Source organism: Dama dama, chromosome X, assembly GCF_033118175.1.
Source record: "Dama dama isolate Ldn47 chromosome X, ASM3311817v1, whole genome shotgun sequence".
Lineage (NCBI taxonomy): Eukaryota > Metazoa > Chordata > Mammalia > Artiodactyla > Cervidae > Dama > Dama dama.
Window position 1 is genome coordinate 59288324 of NC_083714.1, and position 25256 is coordinate 59313579.

A 25256-nucleotide genomic window follows, 5' to 3' on the forward strand; every position below is an offset into this window, starting at 1 on the left:
AGGGTTCAATCCCTGGGTTGGGAAGATCCCCTGGAGAAGGGAATGGCAACCCACTACAGTTTTCTTGACTGCAAGATACCAGTGAGAGAGGAGCCTTGAAGGCTATGGTCCAGGGGGTCACAAAGAGTCGGACTTGACTTAGCATCTGAGAACACAACACTTTCACTCTCAGGCGAGATCTATCTCTCTCTATATCTATCTACCTCTATAAATGCCCTTCCCTCTCTCTTTCTCTATCCCTTTTTCCCTCCCTCCCTCTCTCTGTATCTTATCTCTTCCTTTTCTGAGTCTAAAACTTACCCTGAACTACAACTCCCCCCACACACACATACACACAGATTCTACAAATATAGAGGACACTTTCCATACATATGGGTTGCTGATTTACTGGCTGTAACCCTTAGATCACTAGGGTCTGGGGATTTTTATTTTGGTTGCATGAAACCTTTTCTTTTTCTAATATGTTAAGTCTTGCCAATAGAAACAGAAATAGACAGCAGGGAGGCACTTATTATGAGATGACAGTGCAGAGAATGATGCTTTGAATGACAATGTTCTATAGCATGGTACAAGGTCACAGAAATTTCTAAACTTTAAGGCATGTAGGGAAATTTCCCATTAGATAACATTGTTGTATACACAATCTGGTAAACTTTCGAGTTTGATCCCACTTGACATAAAACAAAGATTGAAAAGCACTGTTGTTTCTAAATAAAATGTGACTTATTTTTTACTTCGCATCATTTTAGAGACAGGTGTAGTCAAGTTTGACTTCTCTACGTTCGCTACTTTGCTTCCCTTTTGCTACTTTGCTTGCCATTTTCTCAAGTCCAGAGACGATCACTACTGTATTTCTAGACATAAAAATCACTGACTTTGGCCAAACACTTGGCACCTATGAAATTTCTATTTCCTTCACTTGTTCACTGAGGCTGGGTCTTTCTTGTGTGTACGTGCTCTGTCACATCCAACTTGTGAGCCTATGGACTGCAGCTCACCAGGTCCCTCTGTCCATGTGATTTCCCAGTAAGAATACTGGCGTGGGCTTCCATGCCCTCCTCCAGGGGATCTTCCCAACTCAGGGATTGAACCCTATGTTTCTGATTTCTCCTGCATTGGCAGGTGGATTCTTTACTACTGTGCCACCTGGGGTCTTTCTTGAAGCAGCATCATTTTTATAGCTCTTACTCTTGAGCTGCTCATCTAAGAATTGCTAGCCTAAGGGCTCAAAAGCCAAGTCATATCACCTCTGTTGGATGTGTTGAGGATATTTAGTGATAGATGTGGAATTAACTTCAGTTTATTAAATCCTTTCCTCTGTATGTACAGAGAGAGAGAAGAACCTTTATATTGAGTGTGAAACACAAAATCTTGAAAGTCAGTATATTTCTCTTAATCCTATCAAACATAAAACCCAAATCCCAACAAACCAAATCATTTACTGAAAAAAAGTAAGTTATGAAAACAATGTGTATTACCAAAGTTAAGTGTCTGGTACCCCTCTGGAACACCTTCCTTTCCAGTATCCCCTCCTAGGTTCCTATTGCAATGCCTTTTGATTTTCTTTCATTTGGGCCCAGTTTGGCCCACTGGGAAACAGGATGTCATCTTTTCTTTCTCCTTCCCCATTCTACTTGTGGAAGTGATCCCTAAATATGCCATTGTTCAGAAGCCCACACTCCCGTCCTGACCTCCTCTCCTTACTCACTCTCAGGTCTCTAGTCTAAGGTGTACATTGGCAAGAGCCGTCTTGATTTCCCACCCCTTTGTGACAGAGATCAGTGTCTGCTCTCTTCTCCTGTCTCAAAGGAAGAGGTGGCCTTTCCAAGCCTACCCAAGCCAGTAAATTAACTTTATTTTTTCTTATATCTGTGAACATTTATCTTACTTTCCTAACACAGAGGTATATAAAGAAATAAAAGCCCTCTATCATACTGTCCCTACCCTACTCTATTTTTCTGGATAAAAAAAGTTTCTCCAGAGCATTTCTATGCTTACATAAATCCTACACACACACACACACACACACACACACACGTGTGTATGTCTGATACATATGCACACAGAATAATTTGGGGAGTAACTTTGTTTCACTTAAGGTACCATCATTTTTTTTCTTAAATAGTGCACTGAACATGTCTCCAATATAGTATGCAGATCTACTTCATTCTCTTACATATTTCTTGCATGTTCAAGCTTTCTGCAGCTATCTCCTTCCCCATGGCCCAAGTTTCTCTGGTATTCAAAGAACTCTCACAGTCTTGTATCCCACACATGTCACTCCTTCCCTTCATAGTTAAACGTCCTCAAAGAAGAGCCCCTCTCACTGAGCACTTCCTCACTTCCACTCACTCCTCAGTCCTTGCGATTGGGCTTCTACCCCCACCCCCACCCAGACTGGCTCAAAGATCAGACATGGCCAAACCCATTGAACACTTTTCGTGTCACAGTACCCCACTCCCTGGAGCCCTGGGCACTGCTAAACACACTGCCCTTGCAACTCTTTCCCCCCTCTTTCAACTACTCCTAAGTATTTCATTGCCTCCATGGTTCCCAACCAGGGGTGAATTTGTTCTCCTGTGAACATGTGGAGACATCCTTGATCGTTACAATCTCTTCTGGCGGTGTGGGGCGTGCTACTGGCATCTAGTGGGTAGAGGCCAGGGATTCTGCCAAACATCCTGTAATTCACAGGACACCCCCTGGAGATGAGATATCTACATCATCATCAGATGACAGCCAGTTGCACTGTCAGGAATGCTGAAACTGTGAAATTCTACCCTCCACACACATGCTCAGTTGTGTCCGACTTTTTGTGACCCTATGGACTGTAGCCCACCAGGTTCCTCTGTCCATGGGATTCTCCAGGCCAGAATACTGAAGTGGGTTGCCACCTCCCCTAGGGGATCTTCCCGACCCAGGGGTTGAACCTACTTCTCCTTCATCATCTGCATTGGCAGGCAGGTTCTTTACCACTAAGCCACCTGGGAAACCCCAAATTCTACCCTATGAGGATATAAACAAGCCCAAGAAGGTTTCTGTCAAGTGAAAGCCTTTTAATAACTAGCTAGGGATCTGGCCACAGATCCTGGTAACAATTATGCACATCTGCCCCCAAAGGAGACAACCAAGAGTCACATCCAGCTGCTGTAGAAATGTCCCAGGGTTAGTTTAGGGTCATAAAAAGTTTCAGTCTTTAGGTTCACAGTCCCCAGTGAATGTTCAGGGCTCTTCCAGTTGTGCCTCAGTCTGGTCCAGGTATAACTCCTCAACATCATTCCACCTGTGGGCTAAACCATACATTTAGTTCACCTCAGCACAGCTTATCGTTATCAGAGAGGCAAATACATACCATCCTCCCCCTCCCCCTTTTACACCCTCCCTCTGGAAATTGATTTCCCATCAGGGTGGGTTCTATTATGCATTTCTGAATTTACTAGGACCTTTGTAGCCAGACTCCCCTCCCACTGTAATCTGGTGATGGGGGAGAAAAAAAAAATCCCAGGATTTTTTGGTCTTTTGGTCAGTGGTCTAGACCAGCAAACCCTCCAGGCACTATCAGTTGTTGACTCACCTTGGCAGTGGCACAAGGTCCCTGTTCAGATCTGCCTGTCCTGAGTTGGAAGTGGGGACTGGCAAGGATTCTCCTGTCATGAGGCTGAACAACAATGAGGACAGTCCTTGTCTGCAGCTGGTGCTGGCATCCTCTGTATGAAGCCCTGAGGGATTCCTTTAGGATTGGTGAATCTCTGCCCTGTTGTAAACCCGGGGTCAACCCCAGGACTGCTTTAATTGTTTCTCAAATAACTTGCTCAGAACATGAATGAGCTTCTTGTTCCGTTCATTCCTGGAGACTTGGGATGCAGGAATCCCCACTACCCATAACTCTCTGATGTACCTAACCAACCAGTTCCAACATTTTCTTTGATGGTTTACAGTTTGCAACTTCTCTTCTGGCATAAATTTCTGGCTTGACAAAAATCTGGTTGCCCAGAACAAGAACCTGCTCAAGTTAGCTTAAAGAAAAGAGGATTGCTGTGAAGTGGCTTTTCACTCAGCACAACAGCAGGAAGTGGAAGAGTGGTCAGGCTGTCAGTCTCCATCTCTGGGGTCACAGGATTAACTCTTCTCTACTTCTCTGTGCCTCCCTGCTCCCTGGGCCCTCATAGTGTCATTCTCTAAAGGACACTTGGTCTCTGTAAAGCATGTGATTCTGTTCCCCCAGTCACGGCCAGGCCTCAGCTGTGGCCTCCGTGTTCATGGCTCTGACTTTGACCCTGACTCCCAGTGACCCACTGCTTCAGTGCCCAACACTATCTGGACTATGGAATCAGCCTCTATTCAGATTCTCAGACTATTTGGCTCAACATGCGTCAAATGTCTACTCCTCCTCCAAACATGTACAGCCTAGTGAAGGGAGGGGTAATGCAGGGAGTTGGGGTGCTATATACTGGCTGCTCAGGTCCAACAGATACTAGTTTTGGGAAAAGAAATACAAACAGAAGCTGCAGCAGTTCTAGGGTGCCAAATGCTAGTGGTCTGGAATACAAAGGGCATCGTCAAAACAAGTCTTTTTCTCTATATATCTCTCTCCCCTTAACCCCCCAATCTATACCTTCCCCAGTCACTATCCCATACCTTCTCTCCCACCCCTTTCCCCTCCTCTCTCACAACTCCTTTCCCCCATTTAACCACCCACCCTTTCTCTCTACTCTTCCCAAGCCCCCTTACCCCCCTTCCCCTCCTTCTGAAACCTGATCTCCCATCAGGTAAGTTTCTATTCTGTTTCACATTTCTGAATCAAGGGTTCTGTAGCCAGATATCTCTCCCACAGCGGAAGCAAATTTTCTGCCTTGAAAAATTCAGGGCTTTACACCAAGGGCAGTTCCAATCCCCTGGCCTTCGAAATGCTGTAGGTTTTCTCTGCTGATGGGGATCAGAGTCACTCCTATTTCTGGTGGGTTCTTGAGGGTCTATTCCCCAGGCCCCCTCCATTAGACCACAAGCTAAAATCAAAGGGCCTGCAATGGGGAGACGCTTGAGCTGGAGCTCCTGCTGTGACCACTGCTGCTGGTGAGGATGATGTGCTTGGGGACAGTGTGGGTGTGGATGGTGTGGGTGCATCTGGAAAAGGAGATGAGGAGCATGAGTAGGAGTATGTGAATGAGGCAGGGAGCTGGACAGGAAGGGTCCCTGGTGAGGCTGTATACATGGACTTGGTTGTTTTAAATAGATAACGCCTGGCTGTTTCCACGGACCTGTGATCTCCCTTCCTTTGCCCACCAGAAGTGTGATTTTTCTGGTCTACAATTCCGAGAAGCTGCATAACGTCTACAACCATCTCCTCTGCTGCCTGCTCAGCTTCCTCCGCCCCCACAGCTCCTGCCCCTTCTGCATCCTCCTGTCTTCCTCCTCCTGTGGCTTCAGAAGCGGCAGCATGAGTAGCAGTGGCCCCTGCCTCCTCCTCTTCCTCTTCACTGGTTCCTTCTGTCTCAGCCCCACTGGCAGTGGCCATGGCCAGACCTGGCCCCTTGGCAGCTCGTTCCTGCAGAGACTCCAGCTCCTGGAGGGAGTGAAAAGAGTTGAGACCTGTAACGGAGGCGGGCGAGGCTGGGGCTGGGACTGGGGGCTGGGGCGGGAAGCAGGGCGGGGACCAAGTAATCTTACTGCCTGGAAGAGCTTCCACCTCAGCTGATCCCTTTCCTTCCGCATCTTCTCCAGGTTGGCCTGCATTTGTTGCAGCCGGAAGGCTGTTTCCTTGCATTCTACCTCGTGCTGTGCCACGAACAACTTCAGGTCTGAGGCCAAGGCATGTGCGGCCGACTTGTGCAGCCCAGCTAAGTCGTGCAGCCACTGCACCCTGTGCCCGTGTAACTGGCTCTCTCTGCAGGCAAAACGCACACCCAGGGCCAGGCTGCCCCAAGCACAGGCCTCTCTGGCCTGGCTGGGCACCTGACGGTCCTCTAGGATGGCCCTGAACTTGTCCTCCACATTCTCGCAGGACAGAGACAGATTCTCACGGTAGAACTCCGGGCCCTTCGCGTGCCTGGACATTCTCCCATTGATGAAAGCCATCACTTCACCATGCCAGAAACCACTACTTGGGTCTTCAGGTTTCAAGGCCATGATGACTGAGTGCCTTTGGCACTTGGCTGGCTCTGCGGGGATGAATCAATCAGTCCTCTCCCTCCCCTCCCCCATCCTCTTCTCTGCTTGCCCCCCCCCCCCACCCCGCCGCCAACCTCACAAACTCCTAAAGACCCTATACCCTGCCCTAGGACACCTCCCACCAAGCCTCACCTCCTGTCAGTGGGAGTGCAGCCCAAACAAAACCACCTACCACAGCAAAATAAATGATTTTGATCTCTATCTCCCTCCCTTCCTGAGGGCTCTGAAGAAAGACAGGCTCCTACAGACCCTTCACCTTGTTTACCTTTGGACTGTTCCAACTTCCAGAAATGGCAGGGGTGGGAGAGGTGTGTGAGGAAGATTTCTCCCCTCCTCCAGGATGTAAGGGAAACTCCGGTACTTTTGAAAGTCTTTGAAGTCACGGAGAAACAGGAGTGGTCAGAAAAGACTCATAACCAAGAACATGAAGCGCTTGTAATCGAGTATCAAAATTCTCAACCCCCCACCATGATGGTTTCTCCTGCTCATGAGACCCGCCCCTAGTACTGACAGAATATTCTACAACCGGAAACAGCTCCAACTTCTCAGTAGCGTCTCGCACCGCCCCCTGCCCACTCAAGATTCTGTAGCTCCCGTTATAGACACAGCAAAATTCTGATACTTGGTTAGCAAACTTTTTATTATTATTATTATTATTATTATTAAGGGCTATGTAGTAATTATTTGAGACTTTGTAGGCAAAGAACCTCTGTCTCAACTACTTGCAACACAAAAGCAATCATAAGTAATACTTGAAGAAGTAGCTCTGTTCCAGCAAAACTTTATGTACAAAAAGTGACAACTGGTAGGATTTGGTCTGTCGTTTGCCAACTCCTGATCTAGATTCATGTTTCCTGTGTGTTCCAAAGATATCTCAAATCCAAAGGTTCGTAAATAACTTTTCTCCTAAGAAACAATTCTTTATATTCCTATGTTGTTCAGTAAAGAGACGTTGAAATCACTAATACCACCTCCCTTTAATAAGAATCAAATCAGTCTCCAAGACTTATTGCTAATACCTCAGATGTCAAACTTTTTTGACATCCATTCACATTTAGGGGGTGCCACTGTTGCTTTTTAAATAATCTGCCTGAATTCCATTTCTAATTTCTAATATCTTCCTAATGTTTCCTATGATCATATTGCTTTCCAGCTTTAAAAACATTTAAATGAATTCTTGTGACAAACTCCTTGGCCTGACATTAAGGTCTCATCTCAGGCTACCTTTATTATTAAGTTAGCTCTCTCTAGTCTCTTCTCTATCATTATTTGTAACCCAAGGGACTAGCAATGCAGGCATACATTTGTTGTGGGTTTTAATTTATTTTTCCATCTGAAAAATGAGATGTTCGTTACTTGTTATCTGGGCATTATGTTCTGTGCTGTGAACTACTTTGAAAAAGACATTTATTCTTTAAGGGTCTTATACCAGATAGTGACTGAGAAAAGATGATCAACCAGGTGTTAAAGTATTGCTTAAGAAGGTAGTTAAGTACCAGCGGTATAAATCCCAGTGTTTTAGGTCTTGTTTAAAATGTTATCTTGTGCCTTCTTTCCATTTAAATATGTATATTTTAATTATCAACCCTTAGTGGGAAGTGTTCATGTTTTTGCTTGTGCTTGAGGGACTTCTGCAGAAACAGCATTCAAAATATACTGTGGAAATCGGAAGGGTAAGGAATGGGGAGATACTGGAGTCAAAGAGACCCGTTAGGGAGATGCTCAGTCAGTTTGGTTGCTCAGTCTTGCCTGGCTTTTTGTGACCCCATGGACTGCAGGACTCCAGGCTTCCCTGTCCATCAACAACCCCCAGAGCTTACTCAAACTCGTGTCCATCCAGTTGATGCCACCCAACCATTTCATCCTCTGCCATTCCCTTCTCCTGCCTTCGATCTTTCCCAGCATCAGGGTCTTTTCAAATGAGTTGGTTCTTCACATCAAGTGGCCAAAGTATTGACGCTTCGGCTTCGGCATTAGTCCTTCCAATGAATATTCAGGGATGAATTCCTTTAGGATTGACTGGCTGGATCTCCTTGCAGTTCAAGGGACTCTCAAGAGACTTCCCTAACACCACAGTTCAAAAGCATCAACACTTCAGCACTCAGCTTTTTTATGGTCCAACTCTCACATCCATACATGACTACTGGAAAAACCATAGCTTTGACTAGATGGACCTATGTTGGCAAAGTAATGTCTCTGCTTTTAAATATGCTGTCTAGGTTGGTCAAAGCTTTTCTTCCAAGGAGCAAGTGTCTTTTAATTTCATGGCTGCAGTCACCATCTGTAGTGATTTTGGAGCCCCCCCCCAAATAAAGTATGTCACTGTTTCTGTTGTTTTCCCATCTGTTTGTATTTAAGTGATGGGTCCGGATGCCATTATCTTTGTTTTTTGAATGTTGAGTTTTAAGCCAGCTTTTTAACTCTCCTCTTTCACCTTCATCAAGAGGCTCTTCAGTTCCTCTTTGCTTTCTGCCATAAGGGTGGTGTCATCTGCAAATCTGAGGTTATTGATATTTCTCCCTGCAACCTTGATTCCAGCTTGTGCTTCATCCGGCCTGGCATTTTGCATGATGTACTCTGCATATAAATAAGCAGGGTGACAATGTACAGCCTTGACATACTCTTTTCCGAATTTGGAACCAGCCCATTGTTCCATGTCCAGTTCTAGCTGTTGCTTCCTGACCTGCATACAGAATTCTCAGAAGGCAGTTAATGTGGCTGGGTATTCCTATCTCTTTAAGAATTTTCCACAGTGTGCTGTGATCCACACAGTCAAAGGCTTTGGCGTAGTCAATAAAGCAGTAGTAAATATTTCTCTGGAACTCTCTTGCTGTTTAGATGATCCAACAGATGTTGGCAATTTGATCTCTGGTTCCTCTCCCTTTTCTAAATCCAGCTTGAACATCTGGAAGTTCTTGGATCACATACTGCTGAGGTCTGGCTTGGAGAATTTTGAGCATCTCTTTGCTATCAGGTGAGATGACTGCAATTGTGTGGTAGTTTGAACATTCTTTGGAATTGCCCTTCTTTGGGATTGGAATGAAAACTGACCTTTTCCAATCTTGTGGCCACTGCTGAGTTTTCCAAATTTGTTGGCATATTGAGTGCAGCACTTTCACAGCATCATCTTTTAGGACTTGAAATAGCTCAGTTGGAACTCCATCACCTCCACTAGCTTTGTTCATAGTGATGCTTCCTAAGGCCCACTTGGCTTCAAACTCCAAGAGGTCTCTTGCTCTAGCTGATTGATCACACCATTGTGGTTATCTGGTCATTAAGATATTTTCTGTATAGTTCTTCTGTGTATTCTTGCCACCTTTTCTTAATATCTCCTCCTTCTGTTAGGTCCGTACTGTTTCTGTCTTTTATTGTGCCCACCTTTGCATAAAATGCTCCCTTGGTATCTCTGATTTTATTGAAGAGATTTCTACTCTTTCCCATTTTGTTGTTTTCCTCTATTTCTTTGCATTTCATTGATCCCTGAGGAAGGCTTTCTTATTTCTCCTTGTTATTCTTTGGAAGTCAGCGTTCAGATGGGCATATCTTTACTTTTGTGCTTTGCCTTTAGCTTCTCTTTTTTTTCCTCAGCTCTTTGTAAGGCCTCCTCAGACAACCAGTTTGCCTTTTTGCATTTGTTTTTCTTGGGGATGATCTTGATCACTGCCTCCTGTACAGTGTCACTAACCTCCATTCATAGTTTTCAGGCACTCTATCAGACCTAATCCCTTGAATCTATTTGTTACTTCCACTGTATAATCATAAGATATTTTATTTAGACCATACCTGAATGGTCTAATGTTTTTCCCTACTTTCTTCAATTTAAGTCTGAATTTTGCAATAAGGAGTTCATGATCTGAGCCATAGTCAACTCCAGTCTTGTTTTTGCTGACTATATAGAGCTTATCCATCTTTGGCTGCAAAGAATGTAATCAGACTTATTTCAGTATTGACCATCTGGTGATGTCCATGTGTAGAGTCATCTCAAGTTATTGGAAGAGGGTGTTTGCTATGACCAGTGTGTTCTCTTAGCAATACTCTGTTAGCCTTTGCCCTGTTTCATTTTGTTGTCTAAGACCAAACTGGCCTGTTACTCCAGGTATCTCTTGACTTCCTACTTTTGCATTCCAGTCCCCTATGATGAAAAGGACATCTTTTCTGGCATTAATTCTAGAAGGTCTTGTAGGTCATCATAGAACAACTGTTCAACTTCAGCTTCTTTGACATTAGTGTTTGGGGCATGGACTTGCATTACTGTGATATTGATTGGTTTGCCTTGGAAACAAATAGAAATCATTCTTTCATTTTTAATATGGTACCTAAGTACTGCATTTCAGACTCTTATGTTGACTATGAGGGTTACTCCATTTCCTCTAAGGGGTTCTTGCCCATCATCTGAATTGAATTTGCCCATTCCAGTCCATTTTATTCCACTAATTCCTTAAATGTCAATGTTCACTCTTGCCATTTCTTGTTTGATCACTTGCAATTTACCTTGATTCATGGACCTAACATTCCAGGTTCATATGCGATATTGTTCTTTATAGCATTGGACTTTCTTCCATCATCAGTCACATCCACACCTGGGCATTGTTTTTGCTTTGGCTCCATCTCTTCATTCTTTCTGGAGTTATTTCTCCACTCTTCTCCAGTAGCATTAGCTACCATAATTCAAAATGTAAACTAAGGGCAGTGGTGTTTAGGATGGAGTGATGCACGTCCAGAGCTTTTTGTTAAGCAGAATTGATACGAATGTCAGAAAGGGCTGGGATGAGAGAATGAATAGGGTAATTCCCAGGTTTCTGTTATAGGGAATTATGTAGATAATGATGCTATGGGCTTATATGGTAAATGAAAGAGAAACTAGGGTGGGTTCACCTTTAAACATACTGAGATATCTGTGGGACATCCCAATAGAGATCCTATAGGTGGTTAGATGTATGAGCCTAGAACTTAGGAGAGACATCAGGGCTGGAGATGTAGTATTGAGATATGGATTTTGGATTGGAAGCAATGGTTAAAATAACCCAGGAAGAGGACATAGAACAAGAAAAACAGAGTGCCTAAGATAGATCCCTCCTAGAGGATTTTTCCTCCATCGACATCTTCCTTTCTGCCACTGTCCACTATCATTGACAGTTTTATAGCTTGCCTGCTTACTTCTTTGCCTTCTCTTCTAGCCTCAGAACATTTTTACCTTACCTTTTTTTTTTATTACTTCTATAACACTTTAAACATGAACTTTAGCTTGTGATCACATGTCTCTCTATGCTCCCATCCTTCTAATTCTGCTTGTAAACACTTTCAGAAAATTAAAATAAATAATTTATTTTGGCCAAAAGGTTGGAGGAGGGAAAAAATGAAGACAGGGAAACCTGTTAAGATCCTAATTTAGTAGTACAGAGAAGACGCGGTTAGTGCTTGAACTGTGGCAGGACCTAGATGAAATATCAGGTAAGAGGAGCATTTTAAAACAGAATTAGCACAGCTTGTTAACCAATTGTGTAAGGGAAATAAGTACACAGAGGTGGAATGGAGGATGATTTTGAGGCATCTAACTTGAGAAACTAGATAGTATGATTAGTGATGCCTCTCTAATTATTATAGATAACATAGGAGCAATAACAGATTGTAGGGAGGAGATTCAGTCTTGGGGCTGATAAGTGCCTTCATGATATTAATATGCAATCATAGTTAAATGGATGTACTGGGCTGGAACCTAGGAGAGAGTACAGAACTAGAGAAAAATATTACAGAATTCAATGTCTTCAGCACTTAGTTTGTGGTTGAAATCTGGTGTTTTAACAAAATTTACAGAGGTGAAAGCTGGAAACAAACAAGCAAATAAAACAGAGGTAGGAATCCCGAGGCCTAGGGGAGGATGGCTAACATTTTGGAGATATCTCAGGGAAGAAGGGGCTTCCCTGGTGGTTCAGATGGTAAAGAATCTGCCTACAATGCAGGAGACCCGGGTTCAATCCCAGTCTCAGGAAGATCCCCTGGAGAAGGGAATGGCAACCCACCCCAGTATTCTTGCCTGGACAATTCCATGGACAGAGAAGCCTGTGGGTTACAGTCCATGGGGTTGCAAAGAATGGGATACAACTGAGTGAGTAACACACAGGGAAAAAGAAGAGCCAACAGTAGAGTTAAAACAAGTGATCATAGAGGTAGACAGTCCTAAGTGAAAGATATCTTAGAAGTAACGAGGGGTTTAGAAAGTTGAAGGAATGAGAGTGAACAAAATGTTGTTAGATTTGGCAAATAAGGTATCCTTGAGTCTATTGATAGAAATTCAATAGACTAAAGGGGCAGAAATCCAATGCTAGTGGGTCATAGACTGAAGTTAAAGCAGCATGCACAGCTTTTGAATGTTACCAGTTTTTTAAGACCTCTGACAGTGGCACTTATGGTGGGTAGGCAGGGATCTGAGAATAGATCACAGAGACATAGGGTATTACAGCTTAGTTGCTAAGACAATTAACTTATATAATTGTCAACACAAAGATACAATACTCTATCTTCTGTATGGGGAAGAAGATAACCATATAGAAAGGAAACTTCGTGCTTTTGAAGTGTTTGCAGTGTGACTTGGGTGATAAAGCAAAGCTTTGTGAATATTGTAAGAATACTTACAAAACTACTTACTGACAGATACAGAAATATCAGTGTAATCTAAATGAGAAGAAGTGAAGAAGTAAGGAATTCAGTTGACCCTTCAACATCATGGGTTTGAACTGTATAGATTCAATGATATGCCATTTTTTTTAATAGTAAATGCTATAGTGTTGCATGACCCACAGTTGGTTGAATCAAATCACTGAGGGAGAAATCACGTTATATGGCATCCCTAACCACAATGTTCAACTGTAGTTATAAAGTCAGTACAATTGGTTGTAGAAGGTTTTCTGTAGGAGACTTTGTTCTTTTTAAAATGAACATCAGGATTCTCTACAGATTTCTTAAGAGCTTTTTGTTATGATCTTACTATGTATCAGATTGACTTTTTAAAAATTGTCTTCCACCAAACAATAAAGCAGGGGTCACTAATAACATGTTGTGGATTATGGTGGTGGCAGGCAATCTTTTAAATTTCCCTTGATTATGCCTTTACCTTTACCCACATCCCAGTCAGTCAATGGCAACAGATTTTGGACTAGCTACTTGTATCTCTAGGTGGCAGATTGCAATTGCTTTCCTGGAGAATGGTGACAAACTTGCCACTGGAAAGATCCTTAATTCACAGTTATCCATGAGTGGGTTATTTTACACACACACACACACACACACACACACATACGCACACACGCACACACACACAATATTTTTCTTGAGTAGGTATTTGACTTAACTACTCTACCTCCAGATAAATTATAGTTTAATTTGAATTCAGGTCAAATGACATTTTGATAAAAAAAATTTTAGAATATATATAATTTCTATTGTAATCTAATCCATTGTCTACTTTTTCTTTAAACAACAAAATAAAACATCTATATTTACTTTACAGCTTGATTTGGACGTCATTGGATAAGGTATTAATTATACAGTGGTGATGTTAAAGGGGGTTACTTTCTATTGAGCACTTGCTACATGTTGGGTACTGTGCTAAGTGCTTTAAATGAACTCATTGTTGAGAGACAGTTTCCTATGGATCTCTTATATTTCTGCATGACTTATGAGCAGAAAAACTGTCCCTTGTCCTAGATTATCTTTTCAAGTATATATATATCAAGAACAGCCATAAAAGGTAGAAATTTTGTCTTCCACCAGAATGAATGACAATTTTGCTTGAAGCGTTAGAAAATATAGATAATAACTCCCTCTGGAGCAAAAGGCAGGCATGCCTTTGTCCCATTATTAAAGACTTGTGCTTCCTAAGCTTGGGATTCTTCTCCTATAATGCATCCTACTGCTTGTGTAGAGTGTCATCTGGCCCTCTTTGTATTGCTTTGTGGGAATTGGGTTTGGGGAAGCAACACAAATGATACTCTGGCGATTTCTATTGCAATGAATAATTAACTATCCACTGTTTCTGACTTATGAGTCTTTTGTCTTCTACCGACATTCATGAAACTTGGAAGCACACTAAAGTCTCAGACCCTTCATAGTTTTTAGCATTTTTGTAACACAACAACCCTATCAGGATATTCAGTTCTGTCCAACACTTTGTGACACCATGGACGGTAGCCTGCCAGTCTCCTCTATCCATGGGATTTCCAGGCAAGAATACTGGAGTGGATTGCCATTTCCTCCTCCAGGGGAAATTCCTGACCCAGGGATTGAACCCAGGTCTCCTGCGTTGCAGGCAGATTCTTTACCAACTGAGCCACCAGGAAAGCCTTTTTATTAAGTCACATATTACATATGCAAGAATGAAACTCCATGATCTGTCCAAAGATCCATGGTTAGGACATGATAGAGTTGGATTCTGAAACAGCTTCTCTGACTGTAGTGACCACATTCCCAAGCAGTGAGAATTCTCAAGTCCAGTTCAGTTAAGCCTCTGGGTTGACCTTTTCTCAGACTGCATAATGAAGCATTAGGAAATTACGTTTGAGTAGTCCTGGACTGGAGATTATCACTGTCATGCCAAAGGGTGAGTGTTCATTTCAGCAGGAGAGAAGAACAGTTAATAAAATATTCTCTGATCATACCTCCAATGAATCCTTGTTTAGTAACTGTGTTTCTGCCTAATGGAACAAATGTACATAAATTCAAACCTATTATATTGACATTCTTACAAACTAAATGTATCACCTATGAAAGCTGACATTCTTCATTAAAAACAAACTAAAAAAAGACACAAAGTTGTCCTGAGCTCTTCACAACTATAAATAAGACTATTTGCTTATAGGCTCAAAAGGAGAAAAGTGAAAATTTTCAAAAGAGTTTGTGTTCCCCCAACTTCTTATTATAGCACAGATATTTCTGTGATTGTATTAAGTTTACATCTGCTTTTTAATATACATGGCACATAGAAGGAACTAAAAAATGTCATGTGAATGCATCTAAAAGGTTGTGGCTCTGCATAAAATGATAATATTAATGTATAATTATAGCTGATTTATGGTGTACAGCAGAAACCAAGACAACATGGTAAAGCAATTTTCCTTCAATTAAAAAATAAATTTAAGATAATAATAGCAATAATAAAGAAATTCATCATAGCTTTGTCCCACTTGATCTTTAAAAAAAGACTTAAAATTTCAGAGAATTTTTAGGTTCACAATAAAATTGAGAGGAAGGTACAGAGATTTCCCATATATCTCCTGCCTCCACACATGCATATGCCATTATCAAAATCCACCATCAGAGTGGAACATTTGTTACAACTGATTAACTTACATTGACACATCATTATCACCCAAATTCTAGCTTTCATTGTGGTTCACTGTTGGTATTCAGCATTTTATGGGATTGGACAAGCATATAGTGACATGTATCCACCATTATAGTATCACACAGACCATTTTTTACTTCTCTAACAATCTTCAGTCCTCTACCTACTCATAGCCCCCCACCCCCTCAACCTTGGCAACTACTGATGTTTTACTGTCTCCATCGATTTGACTTTTATACAAGGTCATGTAGTTGGAATCCTACAGTATATAGCCTTTTTAGATTGGCTACTTTTTCTAAGTAAATGTATTTAAGGTTCCCCCATGTCTTTCCTGGCTCGATAGCTCATTTCTTTTTAGCATTAAATACTATACCATTGTCTAGATGTACCACAATTTGTTTATCCATTCACCTAACTGAAAGATATCTTGATTGCTTCCAAATTTTGGTAATTATGAGAAAAAACTGCTATAAATGTCTATGTGCAGGTTTTTGTGTGGTTATAATGTGAATGAATACCAAGAATATGAATGCCAGATCACATGGTAAGAGTATGTTTCATTTTGTAAGAAATTTGTCTTGCAAAGTGGCTGTACCATTTTGCATTCCTACCATTAATGGATGAGTGTTCCTGTTGATCTGCATCCTCTTCAGCTTTTGGTGTTGTCACTTGTTCTGGATTTTGGCCATTCTAGCAGGTGTTTAGTAGTATCTCATTGTTTTCATTTGTATTTCCCTGATGACATGTGATATGCATGCATGCATGCTAAGTTGCTTCAGTCATGTCAGACTCTGTGCGACCCAATGGACCATAGCCTGCCAGGCTCCTTTCCATGGGATTCTCCAGGCAAGAGTAGTGGAGTGTGTTGTCATCTTCTCCTCCAGGAGATCTTCCCAACCCAGGGAACAAACCTGCGTCTCTTATGTCTCCTGCATTGGCAGGTGGGTTCTTTACCAGTAGCACCTTTCCAAATGCTTATTTGCCATAGGTGTATCTTTTTTGATGTGGTGTCTGTTAAGATCTTTGGCTCACTTTTAAGTTGGGTTATTCGTTTTCTTATTGTTAAGTTTTAAGTATTATTTGTATATTTTGAATAACTTTATTAGATGTGTCTTCTGCAAATATTTTCTCCCAGTCTGTGTTTCCTTTTCTAATTCTTTTGATAGAGTCTTTTGAAGAGCAGAAGTTTTTCATTTTAACAAATTTCAGCTTATCAATTATTTCTTTAGTGCTATGATTTAAAAAGTTAGTGCCACATTCATTGTCATCTAGGTTTTCTCCTATGTAGTCTTCTAGTTTTATAGTTTTGCATTTTATGTTTATGTCTGTGATAAGTGTAAAGATATGTGTCTAGATTATTTTTTTGCATGTGGATGTGCAGTTGTTCCAGCACCATTTGTTGCAAAGACTATCTTTGCTCCATTGTATTGCCTTTGCTTCTTTGTAAAAGATCAGTTCACTATATCAATGTAGGTTTATTTCCAATCCCAATATTCTATTCCATTGATCTATTTGTCTACTCATTTGCCATCATCATAATGTCTTAACTATTGTAAGCTTTATAGTAGACCTTGAAGTAAGTGTCAATCTTCCAACCTTGTTCTTCTCAGTTTTGTGCATGCGTGCTAAGTTGCTTCAGTTGTGTCTGACTCTTTGTGACCCTGTGGGCTGTAGCCTGCCAGGCTCCTCTGTCCATGGGATTCTGTTCATGGGATTCTCCAGGCAAGAATACTGAAGTAGGTTGCCATGCCCTCCTCCAGGGGATCTTTCTGACCCAGGTATCGAGCCTGCATCTCTTATGTCTCCTGCATTGACAGGTGGGTTCTCTACCACTAGTGCCACCTGGGAAGCCCTTTCAGTTTTGTACTTATCATTATATGGATCTTGTAAGTAATTTGTTTTATATATATATATATATATATATATATAAAACTAAACTTTGTTTAGTTTTTTTTAAATATAAATGGTATAATGTTTTTCATTTCAAAGTGTTCATTGCTGACATATAGGGAAGCAATAGATTTTTGTGTCAGTTATATCCATATAACCTACAACCTTGCCATAGATACTTTTTAGTTCCAGGTGCTTTTTTTGTTGGTTCTTTCAGATTTTCTACATAGAAAATCATATAATCTATGAATTTTCTTGTCTACTTCATTTTTAACTGGGAGTTCTAGTATAATGTTGAAAAGGAGTGGTGAGAGAGGACATATGGCCTCATCCTTGATCATAGTGGGAATACTTCTAGTTCCTCACCACCAAGTATGATGTCAGCTGTTGGCTTTTTGCACATATTCTTTATCAAGTTGAGGAATTTCCCCTCTAGTACTAGTTTACTGAGAATTCTTATTATAAATGGGTTTTGGGTTTTGTCAAATGCTTTTCCTGTGTCTACTGATGTGATCATGTGTTTTTTCTTCTTTAGCCTGTTGATATGATGGATTTCATTAACTGATTTTTGAATGTTGAACCAGGATAACTCTCACTTGGTTGTGGTATATAATTCTTTTTCTCCATTGCTGGATTTGATTTGCTAATATTTTGTTGAGGATTTTGCATTTATGTTTATGGGAGATATTAGTCTGTGGTTTTCTTTTAATGTCTTTGGTTTTGGTATTAGGGTAACTGTAGCCTCATAGAATGTGTTAGAAAGCATTCCCTCTGCTTCAGTCTTCTAAAAGAGATTATAGAAAATTGGTTTAATTTATTTCTTAAATATTTGATAGAATTTACCAGTGAATCCATCTGGGTCTGGTGCTTTCTCCTTTGGAAGGTTATTAATTATGCATTCAATTACTTCAATAGCTGTAAGTCTATCCATATTTTCTGTTCCTTCATATATGAGTTTTGGCATATTGTGCCTTTTAAAAAAATTGCCAAAAAATTTGATCCTTTTCATCTAGGTTATCAAATTTGTGGGCATACAGTTGTTCATAATATTCCTTTGTTTTCCTTTTATTATTCATAGGATTTGTGTTGATGTCTCCTCTTTTATTTCTGATATTAGAAGTTATATCCTCCCCTTTTCTCTTCCTCTTTACTTTTAAAATATTAACATTGCATATTTGCTCTTATATGTACTTATTTCTGGACTTCCCTGGTGGTTCAGACTATAAAGAATTTGTCTGCAGTGTAGGAGACTCAGGTTTGATCCCCGGGTCAGGAAGATCCCCTGAAGAAGGGAATGGCTACCTGCTCCAGTATTCTTGCCTGGAGAATTCCATAGATGGAGGAGCCTGGTGAGCTACAGTACTTATTTCTGCACTCATCTGAAAGTCTCCTTTTCTACACAATCAAATATATTTTTCAGTAAAATCTTATTTTATAATGATTCTCAAGAAATGGAATTCACCAAAGGGCCTGATATCCTACTTGTTTATTCATTTGTTTCCCTTCCCTAAATTAGGTATAATATCAGTTCATAGTTCTTTTGTTTTGAGAGCAGTATCATCCAGTGATCTAGATTGACTAATTGATAGTTATGAACAGCAGTCAATTTACATTTTAAAAATGACAGAAACCAAATTTTTAGTTTATTAACCATTAAATGGTTCTGTAATTTTCAAAGAAAGTATTTTGAAATGAGCATAAGACAATTGAAAGAACCATTTAGAAAAGTTTCAGCTATACTGTGAGGCATTTTATCTGGGCTTCTACTAGTAGATATGAAAGAGTTCCCTAATTTATTTAGTTTACTTTCAGTAGGTTAGCCCTGGTGATACAACAAATTAAAATAAACTCAAAATTTGAAATAAAGCTTTAGATACTATAGTATTAGCATGTTTTATAAATGGGAATTGGAAAGGGACTTCTGTATTTTTCATGTATATTTTAAATCCTAGGTCTTACTTTTCCCCCTCAGGGAACCCAAGATAGTCAACATTTTACTTTAGAAATATTTCTGTGAAAAAAGTGTAAATTATGGCCTACAGTAGCTAGCATTAAACCTTTGGAATAGAAAGCAAGGCTTATTTATAAATTTGCAAATTATGTGCTGTGCATTTTAATAACAGTGTTCTTTAAGTGTTATCTTTACACATCTGCATTTCTTTCTGTGAGTATCCCTGAGCTGGTATGGATAACTATGAGTTAATTTGGCTGATAGCATCAAGTTGTGATAGTAACCAGGGTCTAACAAAACCACGTTTCTAATCCACTGACAAGCTGTATGATTTTGACTAACTTATTTATCCTCTTGGCATCTCCCTTTTACTCCTATACAAAATATAGCTGATACTTACTCTGCACTTTTGTTCTGTATTATTGTCAGAATTAAGTAAAATAGGAGATATGGAAACACTTGAAAGATGACAAATGTGTACAATTGTAAGGCATTGCTTCAACATCACTGTGAAAGCCCTTGGCTCATATTGAACCTGAACATGTTCCTTGTCCTCATCAGGATGTAGTGGGAGGACAGAAAAAAAAGTACAATTCCCATTCTTGCACACTCGTCAGTCTGCCTTCTCAAATTTGCACAGCTCTAGTTGTACCTAGTGATAGAAAAGTAACATTTTTAGGTCCCAGTTGTGGGAAATACTTTAAATAGAACTGGCCTGCGGCATTTTTCAAAATAAAATCTAAATAATGAGAGATTGTTAGTGGGAACCATGCCAGGGCTAGATTACACGACTAATAAAAATCAACCTGAGTCTCTGGTATGAATCTAAGAGAAGCAGAAGATATTAAGAAGAGGTGGCAACAATACACAAAATAAGTATACAAAAAAGATCCTCATGACCCAGATAATCACGATGGTATGATCACTCACCTAGAGCCAGACATCCTGGAATGTGAAGCCAAGTGGGCTTTAGGGAGCATCCCTATCAACAAAGCTAGTGGAGGTGATGGAATGCCAGTTGAGCTATTTCAAATCCTGAAAGATGATGCTGTGAAAGTGTTGCACTTAATATGCCAGCAAATTTGGAAAACTCAGCAGTGGCCACAGGACTGGAAAAGGTCAGTTTTTACTCCAATCCCAAAGAAAGGCAATGCCAAAGACTGCTCAACGTACCACACAGTTGCACTCATCTCACATGCTATAAAAGTAATGCTCAAAATTCTCCAGGCCAGGCTTCAACAGTACATGAACTTCCATACATTCAAGCTGGTTTTAGAAAAGGCATAGGAACCAGAGATCAAATTGCCAACATCCATTGGGTCATCAAAAAAGCAAGAGAGTTCCAGAAAAACATCTACTACTGCTTTATTGACTATTCCAAAGCCTTTGACTGTGTGGATCACCACAAACTGTGGAAAATTCTTAAAGAGATGGGAATACCAGGCCACCTGACCTGCTTCTTGAGAAATCTGTATTCAGGTCAGGAAGCAACAGTTAGAACTGGACATGGAACAACAGACTGGTTTCCAAATTGGCAAAGGACTACATCAAGGCTGTATATTGTCACCCTACTTATTTAACTTATATGCAGAGAAACGCTGGGCTGGGTGAAGCCCAACCTGGAATCAAGATTGCCAGGAGAAATATCAGTAACCTCAGATATGCAGATAACACCACCCTTATGGCAGAAAGTGATGGAGAACTAAAGAGCCTCTTGATGAAAGTGAAAGAGGAGAGTGAAAACATTGGCTTAAAGCTCAACATTCAGAAAACTTAGATCATGGCATCCGATCCCATCATTTCATGGCAAATAGATGGGGAAGCTGTGGAAACAGTGGCGGACTTTATTTTTTTGGTCTCCCAAATCACTGCCAATGGTGACTGCAGCCATGAAATTAAAAGACGCTTGCTCCTTGGAAGAAAAGCTATGACCAACCTAGACAGCATATTAAAAAGCAGAGACATTACTTTGCCAGCAAAGGTCCATGTAGTCAAAGCTATGGCTTTTCCAGTAGTCATGTGTGGATGTGAGAGTTGAACCATAAAGAAAGCCGAGCCCCAAAGAATTGATGCTTTTAAACTGTGGTGTTGGAGAAAACTCTTGAGTCCTTTGGACTGCAAGGAGATCCAACCAGTCTATCCTAAAGGAAATCAGTCCTGAATATTCATTGGAAGGACTGAGGCTGAAGCTGAAACTCCAATACTTTGGCCACCTGATGCAAAGAACAGACTCATTTGAAAAGACCCTGATACTGGGAAAGATTGAACGTGGGAGGAGAAGGGGATGACAGAGGATGAGATTTTTGGATGGCATCACCGACTCAATGGACATGAGTTTGAGTAAACTCCAGGAGTTGTTGTTGGACAAGGAGGCCTGGCATGCTGCAGTCTGTGGGGTCACAAAGAGTCGGACACAGCTGAGTGACTGAACTGACTGAGCTGAACTCAGACTGTCAGGCAGCCTTGATCACAGCTCCCCCAGGTCAGCAATGGAGAAACAACAGGACTCATATGAGGACTTGTCTTGAGTTCCAGAGACATTGAGTGTCATCACAGACTTCATACTGGGACTTGCTTGTGGGCTAATAAGCAATTTGTCAGCAGCCTTTTACATGCTAGAGACTAGAGCAAGAGTGAATTCAGACAGAGCCCTGGTCAAGAATTTTTGCAGGTAAGGTTAGAAAAGGAGAAGGAGTCAGCAGAGGATGAGATGGTTGGATGGTGTCACCAACTCAACGGACATGAGTTTGAGCAAACTCCAGGAGATAGTAGAGGACAAAGGAGCTTGGTGTGCTGTAGTCCATGTGGTCACAAAAGAGTCAGACACCACTGAGTGACTGAACAATGACAACAAAAACAAGAGTTAGAGAACATTTCTTCCTTTGGTCTCTCAGCCATCCCCAGAGTGTATTCCCTGTCCTTATCCTCATCTCAAGTTAATGAAGGTGCTGCTGGGATGACCTACATAGTGTATACTTTGGACAGTTTGAAGAAGGAACAAGAAGTTTTGCCTAGGAGTCTGGGCTTTATTGTAGAAGATATTTGTCTAAGAAACGTGCAGAAGACTGAGTGGCATTCTTACTAACAACTTGACCTCCCAAGTTCTGACCTTTACCTGGTAGCAAGTATTCGCAGTACCTGGAAATTCCTTCTTGCCTTAGTTTGCTTTCTCTTGATTAACTTCTTTTTGCGCCTAAGGCAGTATATCTTTTTCATCCTTTCAAACCTTCATGGTGTACTGGTACTAGGCCTGTTGCCTTACTGACTTCTTCCAGATTCTTTCTTCTCAAGTAGCACCCTAGCCCAGTGGTATATCTTAACTCATTGCTGTCAGTGTATTGTGTTTATGGTATTAGTGATGGTTTGTAAATTATCACATCACATAGAAATTATAATTATTGTTTATTAATAATATTTATTTTGTTAGTCACTCAGTTGTGTCGGACTCTTTGCAAGCCCATGAACTATAGCCTGCCAGGCTCCTCTGTCCATGGGATTCTTCAGGCAAGAATACCAGAGTGGGTTACCATTCCCTTCTCCAGGGGATCTTCCCAACCCAGGGATAGAACTTGGGTCTCCTGCATTGCAGGCAGATTCTTTAATGTCTGAGCCACCAGGAAAGCCCATTAAAAATGTATGTACCAATTAATACTAGCAGTAATAATAATTCTAATGACAGTTTATTAAATATCTACTATGGGCCAGATACTGTGCTATGTATTTTATATTTCTTTAAGACCTACAGCAGAGGTCAGATATTATATATTATTTAAGACCTGGAGAGATCAGATATTATAGCTATTCCAACTGAAAATGGTAAACTTATTTTTACTTAAGTTTGTATAATAAAAAGAACTTCCTTTTCCAACTTCCAATAGAGCCACGATCAAGGATTTCTTATCCTCGTTTTTCAGGTGAGGAATCAGATGCAGAGATGTGGCATAACTTGTCCAAAGACACAGAGTTAGTTGAACCTGGTGGATCTTAGCTCAAAGCTCATGGTTTGTAATGAAACCACTAAATTATATTGGTCCCTTATTTAGTCTACCCTATTTTCTCCCCATTTGGGATAGTAAGCTCCTTTCATGGAACTGGACATTCTATTTCTATTGTTGAGACTGCTGATCAACAGCACTCATTCTCTGGGTTTGTAACAAAGTAATGGTAAGGTATTTAACAAGTAAGTCTGTTTCACTTGTATGGATGTACACCATGGAACAGATATGATCAAAGTCTGTCACATTAAGAACTGTTTATAATACGTTTACATACTTAACAGAGGTGGTTCCCTTTCTTATTTGTTTATTACTTTTTATTTTTTTAGTTAATTAATTTATTTATTTTACTTTACAAGTATTGTATTGGTTTTGCCATACATTGTATTGTATTGTATTTAAAAGTATTGTATTGTATTGTATTGGTTTTGCCATACCTTGACTTGAATCCGCCATGGGTGTACATGTGCTCCCCATCCTGAACCCCCCTCCCACCTCCCTCCCCATCCCATCCCTCTGGGCCATCCCAGTGCACCAGCCCCGAGCATCCAGTGTCATGCATCAAACCTGGACTGGCGATTCGTTTCACATATGATAATTTACATGTTTCAATGCCATTCTCCCATATCATCCCACCCTCGCCCTCTCCCATAGAGTCCAAAAGACTGTTCAATACATCTGTGTCTCTCTTGCTGTCTCGCATACAGGGTTATCATTAACATCTTTCTAAATTCCATATATATGTGTTAGTATACTGTATTGGTGTTTTTATTTCTGGCTTACTTCACTTTGTATAATAGGCTCCAGTTTCATCCACCTCATTAGAACTGATTCAAATGCATTCTTTTTAATGGCTGAGTAATATTCCATTGTGCATATGTAGCACAGCTTTCTTATCCATTTGTCTGGTGATGGGCATCCAAGTTGCTTCCATGTCCTGGCTATTATAAACAGTGCTGTGATGAACATTAGGGTACACGTGTCTCTTTCAGTTCTGGTTTCCTCGGTGTGTATGCCCAGGAGTGGGATTGCTGGGTCATATGGCAGTTCTATTTCCAGTTTTTAAAGGAATCTCCACACTGTTCTCCATAGTGGCAGTACTAGTTTGCAGTCCCACTGACAATGTAAGAGGGTTCCCTTTTCTCCACACCTTCACCAGCATTTATTGCTTGTAGACTTTTAGATAGCAGCCATTCTGACTGGCGTGTAATGGTACCTCATTGTGGTTTGGATTTGCATTTCTCTGATAATGAGTGATGTTGAGCATCTTTTCATGTGTTTGTTAGCCATCTGTATGTCTTCTTTGGAGAAATGTCTGTTTAGTTCTTTGGCCCACTTTTTGATTGGCTCTTTTATTTTTCTGGAATTGAGCTGCAGGAGTTGCTTGTATATTTTTGAGATTAATTATTTGTCAATTGCTTCACTTGGTATTATTTTCTCCCATTCTGAAGGCTGTCTTTTCACCTTGCTTATAGTTTCCTTTGTTGTGCAGAAGATTTTAATTTTAATTAGGTCCCATTTGTTTATTTTTGCTTTTATTTCTAATATTGTTGGAGGTGGGTCATAGAGGATCCTGCTGTGGTTTATGTCAGAAAGTGTTTTGCCTATGTTTTCCTCTAGGAGTTTTATAGTTTCTGGTTTTACATTTAGATCTTTAATCCATTTTAAGTTTATTTTTGTGTATGGTGTTAGAAAGTGTTCTAGTTTCATTCTTTTACAAGTGGTTGACCAGTTTTCCCAGCACCACTTGTTAAAGAGATTGTCTTTTCTCCATTGTATATTCCTGCCTCCTTTGTCAAAGATAAGGTGTCCATAAGTGTTTGGATTTATCTCTGGGCTTTCTATTCTGTTCCATTGATCTATATTTCTGTCTTTGTGCCAGTACCATACTGTCTTAATGACTGTGGCTTTG

The 25256-nt window shown here is 40.7% G+C and overlaps 2 protein-coding genes across 2 annotated transcripts in view; one reads left to right on the plus strand and one right to left on the minus strand.

Annotated features, from left to right (window-relative positions):
- Window positions 1-25256, plus strand: part of IL1RAPL2 (interleukin 1 receptor accessory protein like 2) — a 633564-nt gene that overhangs the window by 35416 nt on the left and 572892 nt on the right. The gene's annotated exons all lie outside the window — the stretch shown is intronic.
- On the minus strand, window positions 4949-6126 carry TEX13A (testis expressed 13A). Its single transcript, XM_061136884.1, has 2 exons — window positions 5668-6126; window positions 4949-5545 (listed from the first exon to the last, which is right to left on the minus strand). Exons 1-2 carry the CDS (start codon window positions 6124-6126, stop codon window positions 4949-4951), a joined length of 1056 nt encoding a protein of 351 aa, XP_060992867.1.

Coding starts and splice junctions, on each gene's coding strand:
- TEX13A (XM_061136884.1), bottom strand. CDS start 6,126: ATGGCCTTGAAACCTGAAGACCCAAGTAGTGGTTTCTGGCATGGTGAA. Junction 5,546..5,667: donor GGTGGAAGCTCTTCCAGGCA/GTAAGATTACTT, acceptor GAGTCTCTGCAG/GAACGAGCTGCCAAGGGGCC.